Consider the following 25,097-nt stretch of genomic DNA (forward strand, 5'->3'; position numbering starts at 1 on the left):
TACATATCCCGTCATGCCTCTCGTTTCCCGAACGAACGTCGGAGTTTTGATGCTGTTGCTCTCTGTTGGTCGGACCGAGTACTGCAGCGAAAAATACGGACGTCTTCCAGAAGGATTGCTCGTATGTGTTCATTTACTTGTCTGCTGACATATTTATGTCATGTTTAACACTGAAAGATAACTTAAATTAAAATATTAGCCTTAATGGAGGAGCTTGTAGGGATTTAATTGGCTGTTCTGGATCCTGGATTTCCTCTTTAAACAAACCCCTGTTGAACATGTTGTTATTGTACAAGTGGTGCACGAGTCATGCTTTACAAAGTGTGTAAGAGTGAAGGTGGCAAGCTCAGAGAGAAGGACATGAGTGACTATTTTTATAACTCTGAAATGAGACCCTGAGCATGTGTTTCTGTCTGTCAGGCTGCATGATCAACTGATGGACACACAGACGCTCACTTGCTTTCTTTTTCACTGTACTATACCCTGTCTTTTCTGGACAGGATCTCTGTTGTTTCATGGACCTTCTTTGTCTTTTCATCCTTTACAACTTCTAAGGTTAAATTGAGTCTTAATCTTTTCTGTCACCCTTTTGGACCTTCTATTTTTTTTCTTTCTTTTATCCCACTTTGATTGCCTGGTTTCTTGTGTACCAATTAAGCCTTCCTATTCCCCGGCTCTCCGTTTCCTTCTCCTTCCATCTTCCACCGTTCCGTGCTTCCTTGTGCATGGTTTTTGGGATATGCTCTCCTCACCCACAGTGATTCTCCAACCTTATGGACTCCCTGTCTACCCACAGACAACCACATGCTATCCTAGCATAGTTCAGGTAAACTCCTTTTTCTGTCAACTCCAAAATACCATTATCATCCTATGGCACAGGTTTGTGTCCACAAGCCTCCATCATGAAATGTATAGTTTGTTAGAGAGCTTTTGAGTCATTGTCTGAGGTGAATAACCATCATCATCAGTTGCGGATGTGAAATCAGACTAAATGTGTTAATTTGTGGATAAAATATTAAACTACAGGCTAAAATAACTAATAAAGTGTGCATCAAAATGATTATTTTTAGGTCCTTTCCATTTCAGCAATGTGGCTTCATATGGAGTATATTTTAGTTAAAAATGGCTGCAACAAGCAATTGAATATCAACATCTTCAAAACAATTATCTGTCATGCTCTTTAAAACCTAATCTTTTCAGTTCTAAAAAAAAAAATATATATTTAAAAAAAATTGACAGTAAGGCCAACAAACTGTTAAGACACCGTAGCAACAGGAAGAAAACACTTAAATCACTAAAAATAAATTGAAAAGGAGTTTTTATGTTCCTAGGCTAAGTCACATCTTACATTTAAATTAGTTTAAACATATATTCCTTAACTATCTCACGTACAGAAGCAAACACACAGGCCTGATTGTTGCTGGGTGAAGAACACTGATTGTGAAAGGTCTTATTTATTAGATAGCAAGAGCACTTCAGAGGTTATCTTTAGTCATGTGGTCAGATTGTTCAAATGTGTGTGTGTGTGTGTGTGTGTGTGTGTGTGTGTGTGTGTGTGTGTGTGTGTGTGTGTGTGTGTGTGTGTGTGTGTGTGTGTGTGTGTGTGTGTGTGTGTGTGTGTGTGTGTGTGTGTGTGTGTGTGTGTCTAAGTGTCCCTGACATACCATTAATACCACAGTGCATCTGGTCTTTCTCTACCTTGTCCCTGAGCTTCACACCAGCTGTATTTTTAGCTCTCCTCTCTCTTGAGCAGATAATCACCGGAGACCATTCTGCCAGCTACACTGCTCTTTACAATAAACAGCATTTTAAATGGGTGTGAAACCTGCCAATTGTGCATTTAAGTATTGAGTCTTTTAGCATGATCATATTCATGGCTATTTTTTATCCAAGAATATTTAGAAAGGTACTTTGAGAAAACAAAGAAGCTTTTCTTGGAGGTGACAGACGCAAAATACAATTTTTAAAAATCAAGCATAAAATATTTTTTTAGAAATATATTGGCACAGAAATGTTTGTATGATTGAAGTGGAACATCTGTTGGCTATTGTTTGGGGGTTTGGACATAAACCTGGTGCTGGACTTTCATCATTCTTCGCCTTCTGTTTCTTCTCAGTCTCCTCATTGACATCTGCCTGATAAAAAACATGTTATTTACCCAAACTGTAAACTGAAGGATATGGACAGAACAAGCATAAGTAGAAAAAGCAATATTTATTATCATCTAAAAACATACATGTTCACCAACAGTTGCAACGTATCCGGTACTAAAAGGCCACATCTGTATTTAGTGTCTGCTGTGTGTAAATCCTATAGCAGCTGTCCCAGCAGGCTCTTGGCTCGGAGCCGTCGACCTCTGACCACAAACTGACAGCTGAGGAGCGACACGAGAAAAAGAAGGAACAAATGGCAAACAAAAAAAGCCTGCAAGGAGGAAAGGGGGACATGAAGTCTGAACTCTTGCTGATGCTGTGATACTGGATCAGGCACGCTGGCTAGAAGTTCCAGTCTGCGGGAATACAAAATAAAACACAATGGCTGGCAGTGAAACCCAACAGATTGCACTATCTTTACTCATCTATCAGTCACACACTGGTGGTTTCTTGAGATAAACGGAAACAATACACAAACAAGCTGATTTTAAAAGACATGTTGACTGAACTACGATGTGACGGAGAATCGTAGCAGGGCAAAAATCCCTTTTTATTATGTACTTCCCAGAATTAGAGAGAGACAACAACAAATGTGATAACTGCAGGAAAATGTTAGAGTAAATGTTTCCACTTCAATTAAACTTTCCAGTGTAGTTTGCACCGTGCAAACAAGCTGAACTAGGATGGCTAAAAGTGGTAAACAAGCATGCTGAGGTTTGCGTTTAGCCAAAAGAACAGCTGTGCTTTAGTAATTACAGCCTCAGACGGCCCTTGGCATAGATGGAGACTCATGGTCTCTCTTTTTTTTTACAGGTTGTACAAAAAATGACAAAAAATACACAACAGCAACAAATGGATTCAGTTAAAACCTGTCCTACAATAAATATTACACACATGGCTGCTGTGTCATGTCCTGAGTTTTACATCCACAAGAAAAGCTAAAAACACACTAGTATGGTCCAATACGTCAGTCTAACCTGTGGTGCTCCAGCCGTCCTGTTAGACATCAAAGCTGACATTCAGTGTCTGGTTTATTTTCGTGCTGCCAGCTAGAAGTTAGAATTTGGCTCAAAAGTTTGATCTTGCAACGAATGTCCCCTAAAAGGCTTCCTCAGTTCGTTCCTTGTTGTACCATCTGCTTCTACGTAAATCAAATTATTTGTATCTCTGGAGTCCAAATGCTGATGCAGAGATACATGAGCGCTTATGAAATAGTGATAGTGGAGAGTTTTTAATTATAATGGATCCTTCTAAATCCTAAAGCTGGCTGACAAACTTGTGGTACTTTGCATGTAAGGAGACTCGTGTGTTTATCGGTCTGTTCGGATGCAGATAGGGAAGAGCTCCTCAAGCAGTGTGATCAAATTAAATCACTAATACTGAAATAGCGGAAAGGAGAAATATTTAGTATGATGAGATGTGAAGGTAAATTCTATTTCTTTCTGTCTTTAAGCTAATAAACTTATCTTAAATACCTTAAATACTTAAAGCTTAAATACCTAAATCTAAACCACACACCAGCACCTCTAAAGCACAATCGAACGCAAAGTTATATCTCAGGAGGAATTTTCCATTCAGAGCATACGCACCATCTTATAAATGTCCACCTGGATCTAATTCTGACAGTTTTTGAGGGAGACTTTAAAGCAGCTGCTTGTAAACATTTGGGGATTTTTCAGGATTGTATTTTCATGAATTGTGCGCCTGTCATTGAAATGTTTTTTACGTCTTCTGTGTCTTTGTCTTTAGTCATCTTGGGGGGGAAATTATTCTCACAATGCAAGATATTTACCCACACATTGGCCTCATCTGTATTTTATAAGGTTGTTTCATTGTGCATGAAAAATAAAACAAAGTACGCATTATTTGAAGTAGTTTTTTTCCCTACTGTAAAGAAGAGAATTTTTTTCTGGTGGACATGACTTGTTTTTATATCACAGGTTATTTCAACAGAAATCACAGAGCAGAACTTGAACAACTGGAAAATAGGTTCAGCATTTAGGCCTCTGAAAGAAGAATTCCTTTTCTCATCTCTGTACCTGTACTCTGAACCGGATCACAGTTCACAGATCTAGACCTGAAATCCAATCTGGATGTGGATCCAGCTGCAAGCTATTTTTCATGATAATTGCAAAAATGGGATTTAAAAAAAAAAGTGAAGGAATGATCTGTAACCAATTGTACTCCGACAATAAATCTCATCAAAATACAGCGACAACATTTGCAGACATCTGGCAGACAAACAACCGAGCCCCTCCACCCCCTGACATGCTGTGTTACTAATGAGGAATTTTCACATTCATTAATGCTGCATCTGGAGGGACGTCTCGATGGAGGCGTGAATGGCGTGAAGGCAATGTGGGTGGGTCAGGGTGTGATTGACAGTTACAGATGACCACAGTTGGTGTGGCCCCTCAGTCCCTTCTGTTCTGGCGATCATGTGATATGATTGGTGGATGAGTAGGACTTATGGTGCAGTAGGCGGGTGGTCATCTGGCATTAAAACATGCTGCAGTTGTTAGTCAATGTGTCAGAGATCAAGGAATGCTCTGAAGGGGTAAGACAATGCTGTAGCTTAAACTGGAGAATCAGTCGTATGAAGTTTTACATCTGTGATTTTTTAGACTAAGAGGTATAATTAGTTTAGTTATCTCGGTTTCTTATTTGAATTATTGAAATTTGATTGTATTTTTATTGTGATGTAAATGAAACAAGGACTGCATTTTGTCATGTGTCGTTTTAAAGCTGTCTGAAGGGCCTTTGCTATGATTTTCATCAATTATTTTGTTAATCGGCTTCAAATCATATTATTTACCGGTAAATTAAAAAAATCAAACTTATACAATACTTACACAATAGCAGCATGCAGAAATTCTCTGTGGCAAGTATGAGGAGAACAAAACGCATATAAATTACCGAAGATGAAACTTCTCATTTTTCACTGTGGGTGGAAAATGTGTATTGATTAAGTAGATTATAATCGCTGATGAATCCTTGTGTTTGCTGTGTTTCGTTCTTTTTAAGTACGTCATAAATATACCTTGTGAACAGTTTTATTTTTTATTTTATTTCAAAATCTGCAGTTATAGATTCAGTGATTATATTTTCATTAATATTCTGAATCTTCACTGAAATGACAAGTACAGCATGTCCCTCTGAACGGACTACAGTAACTATAAGAAACTATAAAAGTACAATACTGGAGTAAATGTACTCAGTTTCACTCCACCTCTGGCCGTCATAGATCATTTTCACAAACATTTTGTGACCATAGATCTGATGCTCCTTTTAAAACGTCTGTTTTCTCCATCATTCCTGATGTAGACATCTTTTGGTTTATCCTGTGATTTTTTTTACGCTCCAGAACCTCTCAGCTCTTTATTGTGAGAACAGGAGAACCTGCTGGTCCGTTTGTTTACTGTCATTGAACATCTTCTCTGCTCCAAATAACTCCTCCCTTCCTCTCTCCCTCAGGGAGGCCCCACGCAGGAGGCGGGGCCTGGCAGCGGCGACCCCACCCTGCCTCAGGTCTACGCCCCTCCTCCCTCCTACCCCCCCACAGGACAAGGTCCGCCAACATCTGCGGGCAGATTGCCACCTCTTGACTTTAGCTCTGCACATGCCAGTTCAGAGTACCCTGAACACCCCCAACTCAGAGTCTATCAGGGCCCCCAGCTGGACGGGGCAGAAGCTCTGACATCAAGTAACACGGTAAGAGCAGTTTGCAAAAGGAATTCACACCACAAGTAGTTAGTGGCTCAATAAAACATGAGCCCCAGTGAGTTAACACGAGAAGACACCCCGGGGCTCCAGGTAACACCTCCACAGGTCGTATCAGAGGAACACGGCCGGATAGAGTTCCCCTCTATATTTAGGGACCCACTTACACGCTTGTGTCCATGTATGGGAATGCTGCACACACTCAGCGCAGCAAAGTGAGGGAGGAGGCAGCCAAGCTGAGATTTGTTTTTGAAAGGAAGTCCTCATACTTGTCTCCACTGCGTCTTATCTTGAAGCCAATAAACCAGATCAGCTTCCTATAGTATATTATAATGAAGTCTGTGTTGAACTGACAGCAGTCAGTGAGGAGCGTGAGGCTGACGTCTCATGTTTTTATCTCAAACAAGAATTCAAATTAATTTCTGATGGTGGCTCTTTAAAATATAAAACATAGATTGACTGAAGGTGCGCCTTATAATCCAGTGCGCCTTATAGTGCGGAAAATACTGTATTTAAGATTCATTTGTTATATTTAACTTTTTTTGAAAATGAAAACATAAACATCGTTTTCATAGGGACGTTCATCTATGGTTGTGTCCTTAAGTTCTTACTTCAACAGACGGAAGTCAGGGTAAACACAACCTCCTCAACCTGGCTCGAGTCTAATCTGAAGTCTCAAAAAGTGAATAAAGTGACAGCACGTGTCTTCATTTATCTGCAGTATCAGTTTGGAGTGACATATGTTCAGAACTTTTGTCTGGGCTGCCGTAACATTTGGTCCAGTCTATATGTCTACAGGATGAATAACTGATTTTTCCTGTAGAGCCTTCATCAAGTCAAACTAACACCACGATATTCTAATCAGTTTTCATCCTCGCGTTGTCACTATGAGCCTGTTAGCTTCTTAAGTAACATTTAGCTTACTTACCAAACAAACAGCTCCTGTATTAAGATACGGACACACTGGAGAATTATTTTAAAATATGATTTAATCAGGAAACAGCTTGGAATCTAAGTTCAGGTTGTGACCTTCATGTGTTTATAATGATGGTGATGACGATGTGAAACTAGCGAAGCCTCTTTCAGACATGAAATCATCCACTAAGATCAGGACAGAGGTGTTTAGCTCTGTCCCTGCTGCAGCACATCTCTTTTCCTCCTCTCATTTTTGGTGTTTTGTGGCCCCATCTATATATTTTATTACTAGAGCCCCGACATACTTGGGTCCACGCTGATTTTTGGAGGCAATTGAGTCGTCGCCATGGAAGGAGGGGGTCAAAAGGGGGAGACTGACCAGACGACCCCCTTTCCCCCCTTTGAAATATCGCTCAGGTCCAGAATCACATTTCTGCATCGTGACATGATTCCACCACCCAACTTTCCCAAACCCCTCCACTCTAGCTTGTCTGTGGACTGTGTGTGTGTGTGTGTGTGTGTGTGTGTGTGTGTGTGTGTGTGTGTGTGTGTGTGTGTGTGTGTGTGTGTGTGTGTGTGTGTGTGTGTGTGTGTGTGTGTGTGTGTGTGTGTGTGTATGGTATTTGATGCTGTCTACAGTAGCTCGCCATGGCAAACCAGTGAAGCATAATCCCGTGGCCTGTGTATGTTCATGTTTGTGAAACGCTTCTCTGGATGAATGTGTCTTTACACCCTATTAATTACGCCCCTTTTAAAACGACCTTTAACCCTTGGCAGAAAAGCAGCACCGTGACCCCACACTGACTCTTATGGAACGTTAGGTTTTGATCTCTGCCCCCTTTGCTCTCCCCACCACTGTCTCCTTCTCAAGCTTTCTGCACACCGTCTCTGCCTTGTTGTACTTTGGTTTAATTTTCTTCTTCACGGCTGCACTGAGGCCTTTTCCACTTCCTGCCTCTTGGTACTAGTATGCTAATACCCCTTCTTTTCTGCATAAAGGGTTGTAATTTTTTTCCACATTTCAATAATGTTCCTACCATCTATACTTTGCTTTTTTCCTGTCTGGTTTTGTCTAGTTCTAGTTCTAGTTCTGCTCTTTCTTTCACTGCTGAAGCTCATCTGATTTTTTTTTTTCAGATCTTTTCACTCTCATTTCTCTTGATTTTCTCAACTTCTTAATTTCTCTTTTGAACACATATTTAACATTTCTCTTTTGCGCTGGTTGACCAACACATACTTGTGCACACACGTGCACACACTAGCCAGCATCGTGGTGCATTGTGATGTCATGAATGTTCTGGTTTTGGCACACTAGGCCTTGAATTTTTCTGCATGGGGCGATTTCATTACGTTAAATATGAGTAGAGTTTTCATGTATTTTTCCGATTATTGCACCTCTTTAGACAATATGATAATCTTTATAAGGCAATTTGGCACCATGTTGTCTATCAAAGGATCTTACATTTGATCTAACTCTCTTTGCTGCAGCTTGAGTGAACATAAATATCGTCGGTGTTCAATTGAAATTGAGTGAATTAGACTTCATACTCACCGACAGAGATTGAAAGACACCCCTTTTCATTCCTCCTCACATTTGCCTGAGAGGGATCACTGGTTGCTGAATGCTCTTTGGACTTTGGTTTGAATCACTTGACTTCATGAAAATGATCTTTGCCTAATGCCATATGATGCTTTTGCAACTGAGTTTTCACACAAACAGAAATCTCTGACAGCCGCTGCTGAGTTGTGGTTTCTGAACTGACATCATTATTTTTTTCTTCTTTCCCTCTTTGCTTTTATACTGATGTCCTCTCCCTGTTTTCTCTTCATACCTATTCTCATCTCATTCATACTTTCTTTCCATTTTTGTTTTCCTTCTTTCTGTTTTTGTTTGTTCTTTCACGTCCTCTTCCTTCTCGTCCATTTTTCTGCGTGCATCCTCTCCTCTCTCCATACCTTTCCTCTGTCAGGAGGACGCTTTGGCCCCTGTGACCTCTGATTCCCAGGCTCTGAGCGTCTCCGTATCATCAGGGGGCGGAGCAGGAAGTGGAAGTGATGAGGAGGGGTCAAGTAAAGCCCAACCAAAACGCCTCCACGTCTCCAACATCCCCTTCCGTTTCAGAGACCCAGACCTCCGCCAGATGTTTGGGGTATGAATGAATCACATATTATCCCCGTGCATCAACACAACTATTATGTGAAATCATCTGCTGCGTGTAAATATTATTAACATCTAAAGTTTTTATCCTGACATTTTCAGCAATTTGGCAAAATACTTGATGTAGAAATTATCTTCAATGAGAGGGGGTCAAAGGTGAGCATCGTAGACAATCGATCAATCAATTTTTATAGCGAACAAAAACAGAGCATAAATAGATGCGACTCCACATCTTGGCAGGGTTTTGGGTTTGTCACCTTTGAGAGCGCAACCGAAGCCGATCGAGCAAGAGAGAAGCTAAACGGCACAATTGTGGAGGGGAGAAAGATTGAGGTGAGCGAGAATTTTATACTAATTGTTGATGCGCTATATGAATAAAGGTTGATTGATTGATCCCTACCTTAATATTGTGGGTGATTATTCCCTTTATCATCTCTCCAGGTGAACAATGCCACTGCCAGAGTCGTGACCAAGAAGCCTCAGACACCTCTTGTGAACGGCGAAATTTCAAGTAAGATATTTCACAGGATTCTGGAAGGCCTGTTAATATCTGATGAAATTACAGCTTTTTTTGAAGTTTAATGTTTTTCTGTGTAGCTTCAGGATGGAAGATCAACCCTGTCATGGGGGCCATGTATGCACCTGAACTCTACACCGGTGAGTTCTTCATTGCAGAGCTGACATCACCAACATTTTACGGTTCCCTTTACTATTCCATGTCCTTTCAGTTGCCAGTTTCCCATACCCTGTAGCAACCCCAACCTTGGCCTATCGGGGATCTGCGCTGCGAGGTCGAGGTCGAGCTGTCTACAATACAATTCGCTCTGCAGCAGCTACACCTGCCGCTGTCCCCGCCTATCCTGGGTAAGACTCTCCGTCAGAGCCTGTTTCACAATCCCTGGCAAATCTTTTAATACTGTTTATTTGGTCATTTTCATCAGGGTGGTTTATCAGGATGGACTGTATGGAGCAGAAGTCTATGTAAGTTGTTGGACAATTAAAGTTATTTTAATGTCCCGCAGGTTTATTCATATGATTTGCATCTGTGCAGGGTGGCTATCCTGCAGCTTATAGAGTCGCACAGTCAGCATCAGCCGCTACAGCAACCTACAGTGATGGGTGAGCAAAGACCAACGCTCAGTCCCAATGTGTTTCAGACAAATAATATTTTACTTCTGTGGTGACATACTAGAAGATTAAACTTGTCTAAAACCCTTGACTGATCGTGTTGTTTCTGCCCAGATACGGACGGGTTTACGCTACAGCTGCAGACCCCTATCATCACTCTGTTGGACCAACAACGACATATGGGGTTGGTACAGTGGTGAGTCTGAGCGCTCACAGCCTCTGCTGAAAGCTATCCTGTTACATGTGTGGTTGAGGACAGCTGGTCACACCTGGCGTACTGCTTCTGTCGACAGGCCAGTTTGTACAGAGGAGGATACAACCGCTTCACCCCGTACTGAGCCAGCTGCTGGACGGGGCGCTGATGACGTCGTCCCCCTTGTGACTGACCCACGGATGCTGCAGGATGGACAGCGACATCCTTAAACTTACCTCCTGTCTACATCACCACCTCTCCTCGAGAGACTAAACAGACTGAACCTGAACATACTGTAGGACCCGTTTTCTGCCTGTTTGACTGATGGAAACTCCTGGAAAAGGATGTTGTGTGATTTGTAGAGAGTTGCTTAAGTATCCTCTGATTTTAAAGACTCCGGATGTTGATAGGCGGCTCACACTCCAGAAGTGGTAGTTAAAATACTGTGAGAATGGCGTATGTGAGGGAATACTGTATCTCGAAAAACTGTACAAAAATTTTGAACTTTTGATGTTAAATTACTTATTTTTGATGGTAACTATTGACTAAATCTCTAGTCAATCTCTAGTGTGTGTGTGTGTGTGTGTGTGTGTGTGTGTCTGTGTGTGTGTATGAGTGAGGTCATTGGGTTAATTTCCCAGTCAAATGAGAGACAGCTGTGACACTTGTATCATCATTACAAGTACAGAACTGGTGTTTGTCTGGATTTGATTGAAATTATATTTTTTGTTTTCTTTTGTTTTCTTTGCCCTAACAATCTACCTCTCATACATTTTTAGCTTTCAGTACAACTGTGGTAATTGATCCCCTGCAGCTTCCAGTATCTGATCTTTACTTTTCATAAGTAGCACAGTATCTGTTTCTGCTTCATGTTACTTCTCCAGGGCAGTTTTACTTTTCTGAGTTACTTATTATGACACATTCACAGCTGGAGGTGCAGTGAGAATCTGTTACTACACACAGAGTATTAAAAGCCTTGCTCAAAAGGCTTCCTTCTCTCACTCTCTCCCTTCTCTTCTGTTCCAGTAGAACCCTGCGCGATTGCCTTTTTCACTCTTTTTTTCCTGATGTCTTTTCCTGTCTGTCTCTCTCCTTCCTCACCCACAACTGTTGGATGTCTTATTGACCCGCGTTGATTATTGCTTTTTGGCCTAACCTTGTTTCTTCAGCACCCTTTTCTGTTGTGTTTGATATTTACCTCTGAATAAAACTTGTTTTCTCTTTCTTCTTCTCTTCAGTTCTTCATAGATTTAAATTTTTATTTTTTTCCAACATTGCCTTTTTTCATGTCTTCCTCTTCAGTGTCTCTGGGCTTTTTTTCTGTTTCTGTCCACTGGTTGTGACTCATCTGTCATGAAATTTGATGTCAAACTAGACACAGCCTCTGTCCCTCTATTTGTGTTTCCTTTCTTTCTATCCATATTTTCTGTTTAATTCACTTGATTGTATCCTCTCTTCAGTCTTTTTTGCTGTTTCTCATACATTTACTGATTTCCTGTTTCTTCTTTCGTAGTAGGTAGTTTACCTTCACCAGCATAAGATTAGACTTTAATATTATTCTCTATGTATTTCTCTGAGTGCTTCTAACTTTTACCTATTTTTTGCTAATTTCTTCTCTGCCACACACAGTATAGGTACTAGGTCTATATTCAATTTCTTATCATTAACTTTTCTTTTATTAGCTTTTAGTAAACATAGAAACATTTCTGCTGCTTTCTCTGTTCTTCAGTAGCGAGTTCTTTATGGTTCCTTTTTGTCTAACAGGTCAACTTTGATAACAAATCTTTGTCAAATTGTTTACTTATCCAATTACATAGCTGTAAACTTCACAGTGACAAGGTATAAAGCTGTTAGTCCTTTGTACAATTATTCATTTAGATGACAATCAGAACTGTGACCATGGCCTTCAAGATGCGTCCTGTAAATTAAATGCTTTATTTCGATTCACGCCTTTCTTTCAAATCCAACCTCGATGGCTTCAACTTTCAACTGATTGCATGTTTCTTCAACACGGTCACTTGTTTTCCAGGCTTTTATTGAAGGCTTTACTCTTTTCTGCCTGTTGCCCAAGAACACTTTTGTTCCAACTGTTTAAGTGAATTTCACAACATCCAATACCTCAAAAATAATGATATAAAAATGTCAAAATGTACCTTTAAACTGAAATTTTTGTGTATCCTGGCAAACCTATAAGTCGAATGCTGTCACAGGTGCCTCTCAGTGACGTTTTACAATAAAAGTCCATAAGAACCTGAATTTTTTATATTTGCATAATTTAGTAATTATTTGTACCTACAAATCAATCTTGCCAATATTTACTTCATGACAAATAACACTGGGTCTTCTATACTTCCAATTTTATTAGATTTTTGTTTTCAAAATATGCAAATTTACAAAATGGCAGTTTATCATAGATGAGGCGGGAAGGAGAAAAGGGGGAGCAGATAAACCTTCAGCTGTTAGTGAGCTGTAACGTGAACTACTAAAGCATCGCAGGAGCAAATCAATACTTACTAGTGACTAGATGCACACAAAACGGTGGCGTAACAAAATGGAAAAAGATATGAAAGAGGAAATACTGAGAGGTTAGGGAGATGAGTAGGGTGGAGAGGGGGTGCAGACAGGAGGAGAGGGAAGCATGCGGGGACAAGGAAAGATGAACAGACGTCCAAAATAATGAGAAGACGGGAGGGGAACTCGACAGAGAGGAGGTACGTGGGAGCTGTCAAATATCAAGGAGGGACTTGCAGAACTGATAGAGGTGTATGAAAACAATGGGAGGAGTAAAGACCGACAACAGGAGCTAGGCACCATAGAGAAATAAAACTTCCAAAATTAAAATGCATCATAAATGGTTTGGGGTGAATCTTTCAGAGGTGAAATCTGAGACATCAGATGTATACACTACAATCAGGTATAAACAGAAATCTTCTGAAACCAAAGGCAACAACCAATCATCAGTCAAGCTCATAACATGGGAAGAATCCAAAAAGTGAAGTTCTTAGCATGGGAGCGCACACACCAGTACTTAAAGAGAAAAGTTGCCTAAAACTAAGAAGCAAGAAATAGTTGATGAGTTTCAAGGACGGGAGCATGATCCTGATACATTGAGGACTATGTTCACATGAAACTAGCTGGAACAGGAAAATGTCTAGAAAACAAAAACCAAAAAGATTGATAACTGTATAGTGAAAGTTTAAAAAAAAAAATCTTGAGGAACAAAGCAAATATACATAACCATCATTCATAAAACACAAAAACTAAACCTGTATTATGTAGCAGAGACTAATTACTTTGGTGAGCAGAAACTTTCATTAGCAGTAGGTTAACATTTTCCACATCTGATTGTGAGGCTCCCATGTACTTTATCAGCTTGCATGGCTCAACTCCATTGGATCAAACCAAGAGAGTTGGATTGCTCACTATTGGCCCTCTCCGGCTGGCGTCTGGAGGTGGTTCACCCATTTGTCTCTCCGTGTGCCCCTGCAATGCAGCAGTACTACGAGCTACAAGAAGGATGAGAGGTCTGGGTGTGTGTGAAGGAAAGGTTCAGGAGTGTGGGGAGGGAAAAGCAAAGAGGACAGGGGGTCAGGTAAATGAGTGGGAAAGAAAGAAGACATGTTCAGATCACTGTCATTACAAGAATTTTGCTGAATAATCTGAATTAAAAAACAAAAACAAAATAGGGTTTACAGGAACATTTAGTCACACTGGTGGAGCTTTGAGCTACGATGAAGCTGTTGGGGTACATCTGATGACAGTTCTGTTCATCGATTAGCTTAGCCTAGTACGAAACAAACTGCCAACACACAGCTGACATTAAGCAGCTGACACAAAACCAACACCTTTCTACTCCAAAGTCACAATTTTAAAGACCAAATCCTTTTTTCTTTCGGCATTCAATTATACATATTCTCAAAATTGTATGAAGCCTGGATAATGGGGACAAAGAAAAGAAAAATCCTCACACTTACCCGTGTGGAAAATAAAATCCCTATAATATACACTAAAAATAAATCACATCAGTATTATACAATATTTTCTGTACAGACAAACTGATTGTACAGTAAGCTAGCACCCACTTGTGTTTAATTCACTTACAGACCTTTGACAGATCTGGTTCAAAATTTCTACGGCTGTAAATACCTTTTAAAAAATTTATTCAGATCAATGTTTTCAATATAAACACAACCATTAAATAGAAGAAAATCATAATATGGCGCAAAGTATTTTAAATGTTGTCACGTTTGGAGATGGCAAGCACTACTCTACATATTTTTGTTTAACACTTAAAAAAATAGTGCAGAAGGCCAACGTTGTTCTGAGCTGGAAAATACACACCTCCTGGAAACACATGGACCAAAAATCACTTCAGGGAACTCCACTAAAATCCACTGGTGTTTATGGAGAATTCTGTCCTTCACATTAGTCTTCACCCTCAATCTCCCACTCTAAGTTAATGTCAGGAAAAAATTACTTTGTCATGGACACATGAATAAAATTTTGGCGATCTGATGGGCTGTCAAATTTGTCCCAATACTTAACTCATGATAAATTATCAACCTTTATTTTTCCTAAAAATCTTACTTGTGGCTGAATAAATTACTCTGTTGTTCAGATAAAGGCCAGATCTGCCATCAACAATACAAAAGACACTAAAAATTAGGACAGGAAATGTGAGGAGACAGATGTGACATCATCCACCTTGCTTTAGACAAGTCCTTTTCGCTTACCAGCCATTCCAATACCAGAGGCAGACACAGCATACAAACCACTTCTTCCTTCTTGAAGATGGAGCAAATTTCCCCACCGGAACGAAAACCTGAGGAATTCACTTTTTGGTGTCTGAAGACGGCAGCTCAGCTGATAAGATTAAGACGACACACAACCATCGATTTCACGGCTGGCCTCAAAAAAGATCTTCTTGAAAAAGATGCGCTTGCTTCCAGCTGCTGGTGGTTCTGATGGAAGCTGGTTCCCTCTGCATCTGGCTACTTTGATCCCTGTGATGGAGCTCATCTTCTTGAGGGTGGAGATCACCTTGAAGACTTGTACTCTTTATCATAGAAAAGTCACTGCTCACTGGATTTCTCAATGCTGATCAACCATTTCATGACTGTGACCAGTGAATAAATATGAATTAATTACAACTACGATGACTTCAGTCCACTGTCGTCACCGGTCATATGTGGAGGGACAGGAACAGGAACGACACCCTGAGACATCCAAGCTCAGGACAGGACATACAAACCACCACCTCTTCTGTCGGACTAACTGCTGGCCTCTTCTTTCTTCGTTGTTTCAGTCTCTCAGAGAAAAACATGACGTTTCCAGACTGTAACCTTGAATTCAAACAGGATACAGCAGGACGACTTGTGTAACGGCCGTTTTACTTCCCTTTTGTAGATGAGGCTTGAAGCTTCAGGTCTTGGAGCTGTTGACTTTAGGAAGGAAAAAACATGACAGAATACTGTTAGCTTTGAAATCTGATGGTGGTAAAGGAACAGGAGCCATGAGGGTAACTTCCTGATCTGCTTCCCTTCATCTCTACATGCTGAGATTATATAATAATCTCAAATATAAAATGTTCTGAGATTACTGACATTAAATGTAGTAATGCATTATAGGCGCTAGGCTAACCTATGGCATTTGAGTGAAAGTGTGGGCAGACTCCCAGTTGTTTAACTATCAGCTGTGTTTAATTTGCATGTATTGTTCTTCTATAGAAAATTCTACAGCTCTGCAAACTTCTTTATCTGATCTTGTGGAGGTGTCTGAGGTGCAGTGCATTCTAATGGTCCCTTAGTTATCTCCTTTCATTGTGCTACCATCCCCATCCCCTCAGGACGCAGCCAAAGAGGCTGTGCTGGTTTTACAGTCTATCTTTTCGGGGTCTGAGGGATAAAATGTGACACCTAGCCCAGTAAGAAAGGTCATACAGGAGTCTAAACAAGAGAAGCCCAGGGTGGACTGCACATACTGCACCGGCAAGTCAGGCCTGAACCTGGGGAGAGACCAACAGAGAGACACTGATCAGACAAACTGTTAAAGAGGTCATTACATTTGAAAACAAGAGTGTTCATCTAAAAATTGAAACAAAATTACACGCTGCAGCGACCCCTGACGGGACCAGCCAAAAGGATGTTTACATTTGGAAACAAGCCTTTTTGGAACTCGACTTACGTTTTGACCATGGCCTGAAGTGCAATCTTTCTTTCCCTCTCTACAAACTTGTCAATGAGGTATGAAGCCATGCGTGGGGCTTCCAGGTACAGCTTAAAGAAACGGTGATAGTTCCCTAACGCCCAGGCAGCACGGAGTGCAAGCGCGTGAGAAACACACACATCTGCCCGCAGTGCAGGCGTCAAACGAACCAACTCAGTGGTCAGATCTGGGTGGGAGGATCAACAGCCAGGATTAGAATGTGGCAGGAAATGTGAAAAAAGGGAGAATGTATGTGTGATGAGTGACAATGACTCAAAAGAAAGCAACATGCACATACCTCCAGAGTTTCTAGTGAAGATGTAATAAATCAATCTGTATGCTGTAAATTCTCCAATGTTGTCTGAGGGATTGTCCTTATACAAGGCCTTCAGCTGCGTCTGGCACTGGTTGAATTCTTCATGGTCTCCCTGAGGCAATAAACATGCAGCTATCATTAAAGACATGTGTTGGCTAACACAAAACCTAATACAGAAAAAGAAAAAAAGGAACTGACCTTTTCCAGGGCAATGCGTGCATGACACTCGTATACTTCCACAGTGAATTCAGTACGAACTCCTTGAACCTGGATAACAAAAATTTTAAAACCCCAGAAAAATAAATATTGCATTCAACTACCGAAACGATTACAAGTAGTCTCAGAGAGCATAGAACACTGCCAATACCAACTGTCCTTTCCCCTATGACATAACATTGCTGCACTCTCCTTACTCTTATTCTGTGCATCTTACAGCCATATCTAGACCAAAGTAAAACCAAACTGATCTAAAAGGTATTATCTGGTCGCTTATTTGTTTCAGCTCAACTTTCAATGATGGAAAAAAACTGAAATTACAGCCCTGTAGCTGTATGGCTCTTTTATGTGAAGTTGCAAATTTGCTCCTACATCTGCAAAGGCTCTTACAACATGAGGTAATTGAAAATAGAGCCAGTTCACCTGGAACTCAACACCAGCAAATCCATGGGGATTGAGGTGGACTAAAAGTTTACAAATATATAGACATAGCTATAAAGAAGCAACTTTAAAACAGAAGCATCACAAACATCTTCAACATGGCACCACAAATACTCTGTTAAACCAACAGGTACCTTCTTTATGAATTATAAGGGGTGTCTGTGGATTCTGATGTTAAATCATTGTACTTCTAACAAGGTGTCTCATTAACTTCACAACCATCTACTAGATGTTAAGACACTTTAAAAAAAAATTTATATACTGATTTTAATCCCCGAAGGGAAATTAGTGGCACACTAGTTAGTCGAATCATGTAACGGTTGCGAAGATATTTCGTGGATATACTAACGGACGAACGAACACACAAACGCTGACAATTACCATACATCCCCGCTTTGAATGTAAAAATGATAAAATTCACTCGCGGTGGTAAAACAGTTTATGACCTACCGTGAGGTCCTGTCGTATGGACTTCATTTGCTCACAGGCGTAGACGTAGTCCTGGTGGGTTTTCCAGTGGGTTTTCACAGCCTGTAGAGACTTTTGCAATACCTGTGTAACAAATTCAAAAGTAGATTTAAATCAGAATATTCTGAGACGGAGAAAACACTAACTTAGTAAGAGGATTTGATCTTTACCATCGTCCCTTTATCAACTTTAAATTCTTTAAAATATGCTGAAATATTCAAAAATTCTTTGATAACTTATTGAAGATATCCAAAAACAAACACTAACTCCAAACTATACTAAGAAATCAATCAAAAGGTTGACATAAGTACAACATACGTTCACAGGGCGCACAGTAGAGGGATCTGGAGCACAGGTGAGCCTCAGGTAGGGCTTGGTAATATCCTGGCAGGTTCCCACAATGGGGCAATCCTCCCAGCTGAGACTCTCCTGTGTTCCATCAGGTAAGTCCAGGGCATTGATGGAGAGAACTAGAGGCTCTGAGCGAAGCTGCTTTTGAAAACGTGCTGCTCTGTTCTGCTTCTTGGCTTCTTTATTCGGGTCATGAAAATCCAACCCAGCGTTGCCACCTTTCCTCTTTTTTCCAAAAGCAGCATTGGAATCTTCCACCCTACAGAGAAAAATGGTTAGAGGTTATTAATACGCTGGCAAAAAATAAATGTAAAAAATTCCTTAAGTGTTATTTCCCCCAAAACAGTGATCAACAACTAAAGTTGGGACATGAGCTGATGGTTTAATATAGTTTGACATTAATTTACCGTCTTCCTCTGGCTTTTCCTCTTCCACGCCCTCGCTCTCCACCTCCTCGCCCTCTTTCCCTGTCATTACCCCGACCACGAGCTCCTCTCTGATTTCTTCGTGACAGTTGAGGACGGAGGTCACTTGAAATACTGCTGTCTGACTGTGAGCCGGAATCACTGAAAGCATAGGGACACAAACATTTAAAAAAGGAAACACATTCAACATCTACATTAATTGAAGTGTTGAGAAATAGCATCTTACCTGCATCGATGTCTTTGGTTGCTGCGGTCTCTGTGTCGGCCATGATGTGGGGAAGGAGAGCGGGAGGAGGAATGGGAGGAACTAGAAGATGGGCTCCTTTGAGAAAATATATTCCTGTAATGACCCAATCGGTGTCCACCCCTGCCTCGTGAAGATGCGGCCGCTGCACTTCCACCACGGCCAGCTGGACCATCTGAGGCTCGCTGGGACGAAATGGCTTCCCAACGAGATTGTTTGACTTTCAGGCTACAAGACAGACCAAAATCTTAATGTGTGTTTAACCAGCAGGAAACACCATCAACTGCTCTGAGCAAAAATGCTGCAATAAAGTTTGAATCAGAAAACGTATAGGATAAGGTAAGGTGTAGCATTTCAAAGTATTCAAAGATCAGACGGCAACTCAAAAAGCATAAATGAATGCACTACTGAACTCACTCAGGCAATGGCTCATGAGTCCAATCTATGGTATAAGCAGAACCATCCTTTAACCGGTCCTGCAGAACTTCCTTCAGCACCTTCTCTGTACGATCTTTGTCCTCCTCTGTCTCACAAGCGGTAAAACAGCGTTGCACATATTCTTTCATGGCTTGAGGCCAGTCTTGGGGCCTGAAAGTAAAAAAAACCCCCAAACAAAACATTTTTACTTAACACATCGTATGCAAATTGACAAAAACGCAGGGTATCACACACACAAATCTTTACCGGGTCTGTGCACCACTGGCAGCAGCTGGGGAGGAAGGTGTTGGACTCAGTCCTGATGGCTGCTCCTCAAGGGGGAAAGTCTGATTTGATATTGGAGAACACTGAACCTGATAGGGCCTCTTGGGAATATTGAACTTCACAGCAGCCGTCCCAGGAGCCTCTGTGGGGAATAAAAAAATTAAATCTCAAAACTCGATATGAATGTTTTGTACAACTAAAACTGGGATGTGAACAATATTGTGTTTGTGCGTAAGCTGAATCAATACCGTATTTTCCGCACTATAAGGCGCACCTAAAAGCCTAAAATTTTCTCATAAACCCGTAGTGCGTCTTATAATCCGGTGTGTCTTACATATGGATTAATATTCATATTAATATTGGTTAAAAACACGATCCCTAAAAAAAACCCGGCAGTCTTGGCGCCAGTCATGCCGCACTCCGCCACCAGAGCAGCTCCCTCACAAGGCACTCGGGCCCACGCCCCCTAACAATGGTAGTCAAGGGGCGTCAACAAAGTCCCGGCTCTGACTGAGCTGCTCTCAGTCGGTAGAGCAGACTGTAGGAGCACCGGTGATTACGTAGCAAAACATAAGGAATTTACAACAATTCTATTAATAAAGTTTGACTGATTGATCTCAGTATTTCCTAACTATTTGGCGTCGGAAATAACCCACTTTAAACTTAATTGGTCTTAGAAATGCCATTGTGCTGGAATCTGGAATCTAGTGACGGTCCATTCTATTAGTTTGTGGAAACACACGGAGAAACTGGCATAAAGGTGAATGAAAGACCCTCAAAGCTGAACTTCCAGCCTTTTCTGAAATTTCAAGAGCAGTCACTGCTAGACAGAGGTGCCAACGGGTGTGCTGCAATTGATATACAAATGTAGTTGATAGGTCTGGGCGGGCTGCTGAGGGGCGCATTCAGGTTTGTGTATTCTGTCTGCAGCGACGTGCGGTGAGATTCACAGCGTCGAGACACCGACGTTAAAAGTCAGTTCTAGGAGTAAAACAGCGTCATATTTGCCATAGCTGCACCTCGCCTCCGACTGGACTACCGATTGATCGAAACAATATTTAATAAATGAAGATTAACGTCGGCGCTTAAATATCTGCTTCGAACTTCAGATCAGTAAATAATCCGCTCTGTTCGCACTGACTGCACTCGTAATGAATTTAACCAGTTTTTAATGTCAGGTTTTTTAATATGCGTGTTGACTTCTTTCTAAGACAGCAAAGTGATCAAGTGATCAGGTTTCCTTGATGAGGCTCAGAATGGCTTATTGACATAACAATACGGGCCATTCAAAGATAGTCAGGAAGTCATGAATGCAATCATGAGTGCCTGAGCAGCGCGGCTCTATCTAGTGGACGGATTGCGCAACTACAGCCGCTGCAGTTTAGCAAATAAATTTTGTTTGCGCCTTATATATGAAATAAATTATAAAATAAACAAATTAGTGAGGGTGCGCCTTATAGTCCAGTGTGCCTTATAGTGCGGAAAATACTGTACATCGATCTCTTTGTAGTAGCTTTTGGGAAAATCTTACGTTTCATACGGTGCCACAGTTGCTGTCCTTGTTTTTGGTTTTTATTTTTGTTGGCCTCGCCTCTTCCCAGCCCTGGTGCATACTGGCCTGGCTGCTGGGAGGAGTTCTGAGGGGGCTGATAGGCGTTCTGGGCCTGGAAGCCTTGACCATAGTTGGACCTTCCTTGGGAATGATTGTAGACTTGCATTTGGTTGGGATCACCAGGTGGATATGGCATAGCGTTATTGGAACTGTAAGCGCTTTGTGATGGTGGAGGGGGGTATTGGGTATTGGGTGGGGGAGGTATGGATGGTGGTGGGGGAGGAGGGGGGTTCTCAGAGCTGGTTGGACTCTGAGGTGGTTGGGGGGTAGCAGGGGGAGGAGGTTGTGTTTGGGAGGGATAGTTGGGGGACTGGTCTTCCATTCCAGGCACTGGGGGAGGCTATATTAAGAAGGGGGAAAATATATGTGTGTATATATATCTTTGTAAGCAGAATAACAAAAACAAACGTTAAAAAAGAGGAAAACGACCAGAACCTACAGAAATGTCTGTAATACAATGTTCAACCAATTTCAAAAACTACTGCAAGAGACGACTATAAAACAAATTAATTTAAACATGCTGGAAAGAGTCTCCGGTCATGTTCAACAAATAAAATGTAACTGCACAGCAGAAGTTATTTTTAGATACCTGTCCACCGGAGGCTGGGGTTCCCTGGTAAGGTCCTTGGGGTACACTGTACTGATTTTGGGAATATGCAGCTCCATACTGGATATACAAATAAATATGTTATCATTTACAATATTCTCTCCCTTTCTTGGGAGTCAGATTAATCTGATAGGCAGGAATGTATAAATCTGGTTGCTGACGATGTTGTACAGAGTAGACATTTTGTAACTGTTCATGTCAGTTAAAATTATTTAAAGTACTTACTGGACTCATGTGATAGTAGAAGTTATAAGGGTATGTGTATCCAGGGTAATGCTGCTGAGTTTGCTGGTACCACGAATAATATTGCTGCTGCTGCTGATGAACGGCAGCAGAGTCGGTTCCTGCTGACTGAAACTGAAATGAGACGCATATGTTTGAATCAGTGAGTTCCTCATTAGGCTTTGACTACTGATGAAAATTGGGCAAAAATTCAAAACTATCAAGCTTCCAAATGTTACTATTGTCCTTCTCACCATTTTATCCAAGTGTTTACATTTAAACTCAAGCCTCATTTTAAATGAGACCTCATTTTGATTCACAATTCATATAATTACATCCCGCGAAGCAGTGATGTATTGTAATTGTCAGTGTGTTTGTCCGTCCGTCCACCCTTCTTTGTTATATGATTCAGCTAGTGCTTTGACCTATGGTCTTTGTTACATATGTGCATGCTAACTATAGAATGCACCAGTTACATGTTGGATCATGGGTCTTTTATTAAATGACCATGACCTATAAAGGTCAGGGTAAAATTTTGAAATCATGGGTGTCGCAAGATGTTGCAGTCTCTAGTTACATCCCACTTCAAAGCGGTGATGTATTGTAATTGTCAGTGTTTGTGTCTTTGTCCATCCGTTCGTATGTCCACAATGATAGAAAGTCGAGAGAGAAGGCCATAGATCAAAGGTAGAGCTTTGATCAATGACAGTAGGTCAGACCACTAGCTTTGATCTTTGACTTATGCCAGTATGTCAGGGTAAAAAAAAATTAAAATTCAGGGGTGTCACAGGATGTTGCAGTCTGACTGCATTGGTTCTTGTTTAGATACCAATAGTTGTATTGTGGATTTAATAAAACACATCAACACACACCTCAGCCATCCTGTTGGCCTGCGTCGTCTTTGCAGAGCTTTGACTCTTGTTAATGGAGGCTAGAGCTTGTCTTGCCTTCTCCCATTCTGGATTTTCATGAGCCTGGCTATCTCCAGGAGCACCATAAGACCTTTCATGAACATATCAACATTAGTTAAGAGTATGTGTACAATTATTTCCAAACTTTCAAGTCATTCCGCTACAGAAGCCATCAAAAATCTACTGAAATTCCGACTCATGCTCTGCCTGCTTCGCAGCCAAAACGTTTACGTGTAACTGCTTATCGTCTTTGCTAAACACAAACCTTTGTCGTGTTCACGATAGCACATAGGTCTGAAATATGTGATGATTTAGTACAAATATAGTACAATGCATTGTGTATTGTCATTTTAATATAACCTTCATCAAATTCTGTCGTCAGTACTGACAACCTAACTTCACAAAATAAATCAACAACTTTACGCAAACGAAGGTTCTGGTGTACAAATAGCTAGCCGGGCTAGTAGCTGCAATGATCCACTTCGCTGCTTTGGGAATACAACTCGGTTTCCAATGTAATATCACATACTAATGTAACATCTAATATCATAACACCGCGTTACATTCACTCCATTCACCATTTACTGATGCTAGAAAAAAGATTTACCAGTTAGTCGCTGGTGCTGCTTGTGTCGTATTGGCCGCCATTTTGCCAGTCGAAACTCGACAGCTAATGCTAGGCTAAAGGTACGCTAGCTAAACTAGCGGACGAGCAGTAATCTCGACAACGGCCTTGGTTCCGGTTCTCCTTCAGCAACCAAAAGTAACAGATATGTTAACGAACGACGTTAAACTATTGTAAAAAAAAAAGAACAACTTAAGTGTACATTGCGTTTACGGGCACATTAACAAACAAGAAAACTCTAACAACTCAACGCCTTTACTCTGTTGACGACCAGCTTCAACTGATCGAGTTCAGAAGACACAAAATGGATGTTGAATTCAAGTCAAGTCACGTGATATTACAGTGCTTCCGGTTTGGGGGGGAGGAAGGGGGGTTTCATACGGCTAGATTTCTCAGACGTCTAGTTCAACCTGAGTCCCCGGTATCGCCTTTTAAAGCTACCACCCTTGCTTTTAAGTTCAAAGCACAGGTTTTACATTTAATTTCCCGTTTCTACAGTAACCATTTTAAAGTCAAACGTTATCAAATTTGATTGACTTGGCCTTTGAGGATTTTGGTAATTGTACATCATAAATTTGGCACATTTTCCCCCAAAACTTGATGCATACAATCAGACACATGCATGTACATTCTCCATTCGGAATTTCTTCCTTCAGGATCCAGCGATAATTATACAAATTTTAGCTAATATATATAATATATATAAACATTTTTGTAAAAAAAAAATTCATAAATATGTCAGAAAGTTACTTTAGACTTAAAAAAAATTTTTTTTTCTGGCAATTATTTCATGGTTCAAGCTGTGGAGGGCTTAGGTACAGAGGAAAGTGAGGGATTTACATGAATTCAAACAATATTTTGTTTGAATTCATATTCAAACTTTCATTTTGACATTCAGAAATCACGGGTGACATCCTCTCTGAGTGGCTTCTGACAGTAATATTGCAAATAATGTTCAGTCATTTAATCAGCTCACATATCACCGGAAATAAAATATACCTGTGAAGCTACAGGCATTTTACCTTTTGGAAAAGTAGCAATTGATAATTTGTGAAGGTTCTCATTCATATCATTCCTGGTTAACCAAAGATTTTAAATCAATCCACTGGACTTGTACAGTATTCCTTGAAGACCTTCACCTCTTATCCAAGAGGCTTCTTCAGTGCTGGTGGTGGCTGGTGTTGCCTCAGCTTCTACCAGTCTGTGTGGTGTGGTCAGTGGTGTTCATATTCCAACAAAATTTTCCTACAACCCATCTAGCTCTACCAACAATGGTCACTGGGATTGCCAGAGAGTGTCCATGTTCTAAAAATAACACATTTTAAATTTCAAAGTCATCAGTAAGCCCTTGTATGCTAATGGAGTCATTATCAGGAGCCTCTTCACATGAGTCAATCTGCTGTATAGTTCTTTTGGGGAGTTTTAAAAGGACCTGATTGTAAATAGGCAATGGATAATATCCTTGACCTGATCATTGAGAACCTAC

General features: G+C 40.8%; 2 protein-coding genes across 2 annotated transcripts; one reads left to right on the forward strand and one right to left on the reverse strand.

Annotated features, from left to right (window-relative positions):
• Nucleotides 1-450: 450 nt before the first annotated feature.
• On the forward strand, nucleotides 451-11,204 carry rbfox1l (RNA binding fox-1 homolog 1, like). The gene is made up of 12 exons (XM_068324792.1): nucleotides 451-826; nucleotides 5,628-5,864; nucleotides 8,759-8,938; nucleotides 9,049-9,102; nucleotides 9,187-9,279; nucleotides 9,388-9,457; nucleotides 9,544-9,603; nucleotides 9,675-9,810; nucleotides 9,888-9,927; nucleotides 9,998-10,065; nucleotides 10,189-10,270; nucleotides 10,368-11,204. The coding sequence occupies exons 1-12, from the start codon at nucleotides 740-742 to the stop codon at nucleotides 10,410-10,412; spliced, it is 1,152 nt and encodes a 383-aa protein (XP_068180893.1). The 5' UTR covers nucleotides 451-739; the 3' UTR covers nucleotides 10,413-11,204.
• A 1,405-nt stretch (nucleotides 11,205-12,609) lies between these two features.
• On the reverse strand, nucleotides 12,610-23,902 carry leng8 (leukocyte receptor cluster (LRC) member 8). Its single transcript, XM_068324767.1, has 15 exons — nucleotides 23,594-23,902; nucleotides 22,948-23,077; nucleotides 22,079-22,210; nucleotides 21,836-21,913; nucleotides 21,166-21,586; nucleotides 19,617-19,776; nucleotides 19,350-19,520; nucleotides 18,915-19,160; nucleotides 18,671-18,829; nucleotides 18,231-18,522; nucleotides 17,895-17,996; nucleotides 16,986-17,054; nucleotides 16,770-16,899; nucleotides 16,451-16,658; nucleotides 12,610-16,271 (listed from the first exon to the last, which is right to left on the reverse strand). The coding sequence occupies exons 1-15, from the start codon at nucleotides 23,632-23,634 to the stop codon at nucleotides 16,109-16,111; spliced, it is 2,502 nt and encodes an 833-aa protein (XP_068180868.1). The 5' UTR covers nucleotides 23,635-23,902; the 3' UTR covers nucleotides 12,610-16,108.
• Between the last annotated feature and the right edge of the window lie 1,195 nt (nucleotides 23,903-25,097).

The sequence above is a fragment of the Antennarius striatus genome, chromosome 9 (genome assembly GCF_040054535.1).
Source record: "Antennarius striatus isolate MH-2024 chromosome 9, ASM4005453v1, whole genome shotgun sequence".
In the NCBI taxonomy this organism is placed as follows: Eukaryota; Metazoa; Chordata; class Actinopteri; order Lophiiformes; family Antennariidae; genus Antennarius; species Antennarius striatus.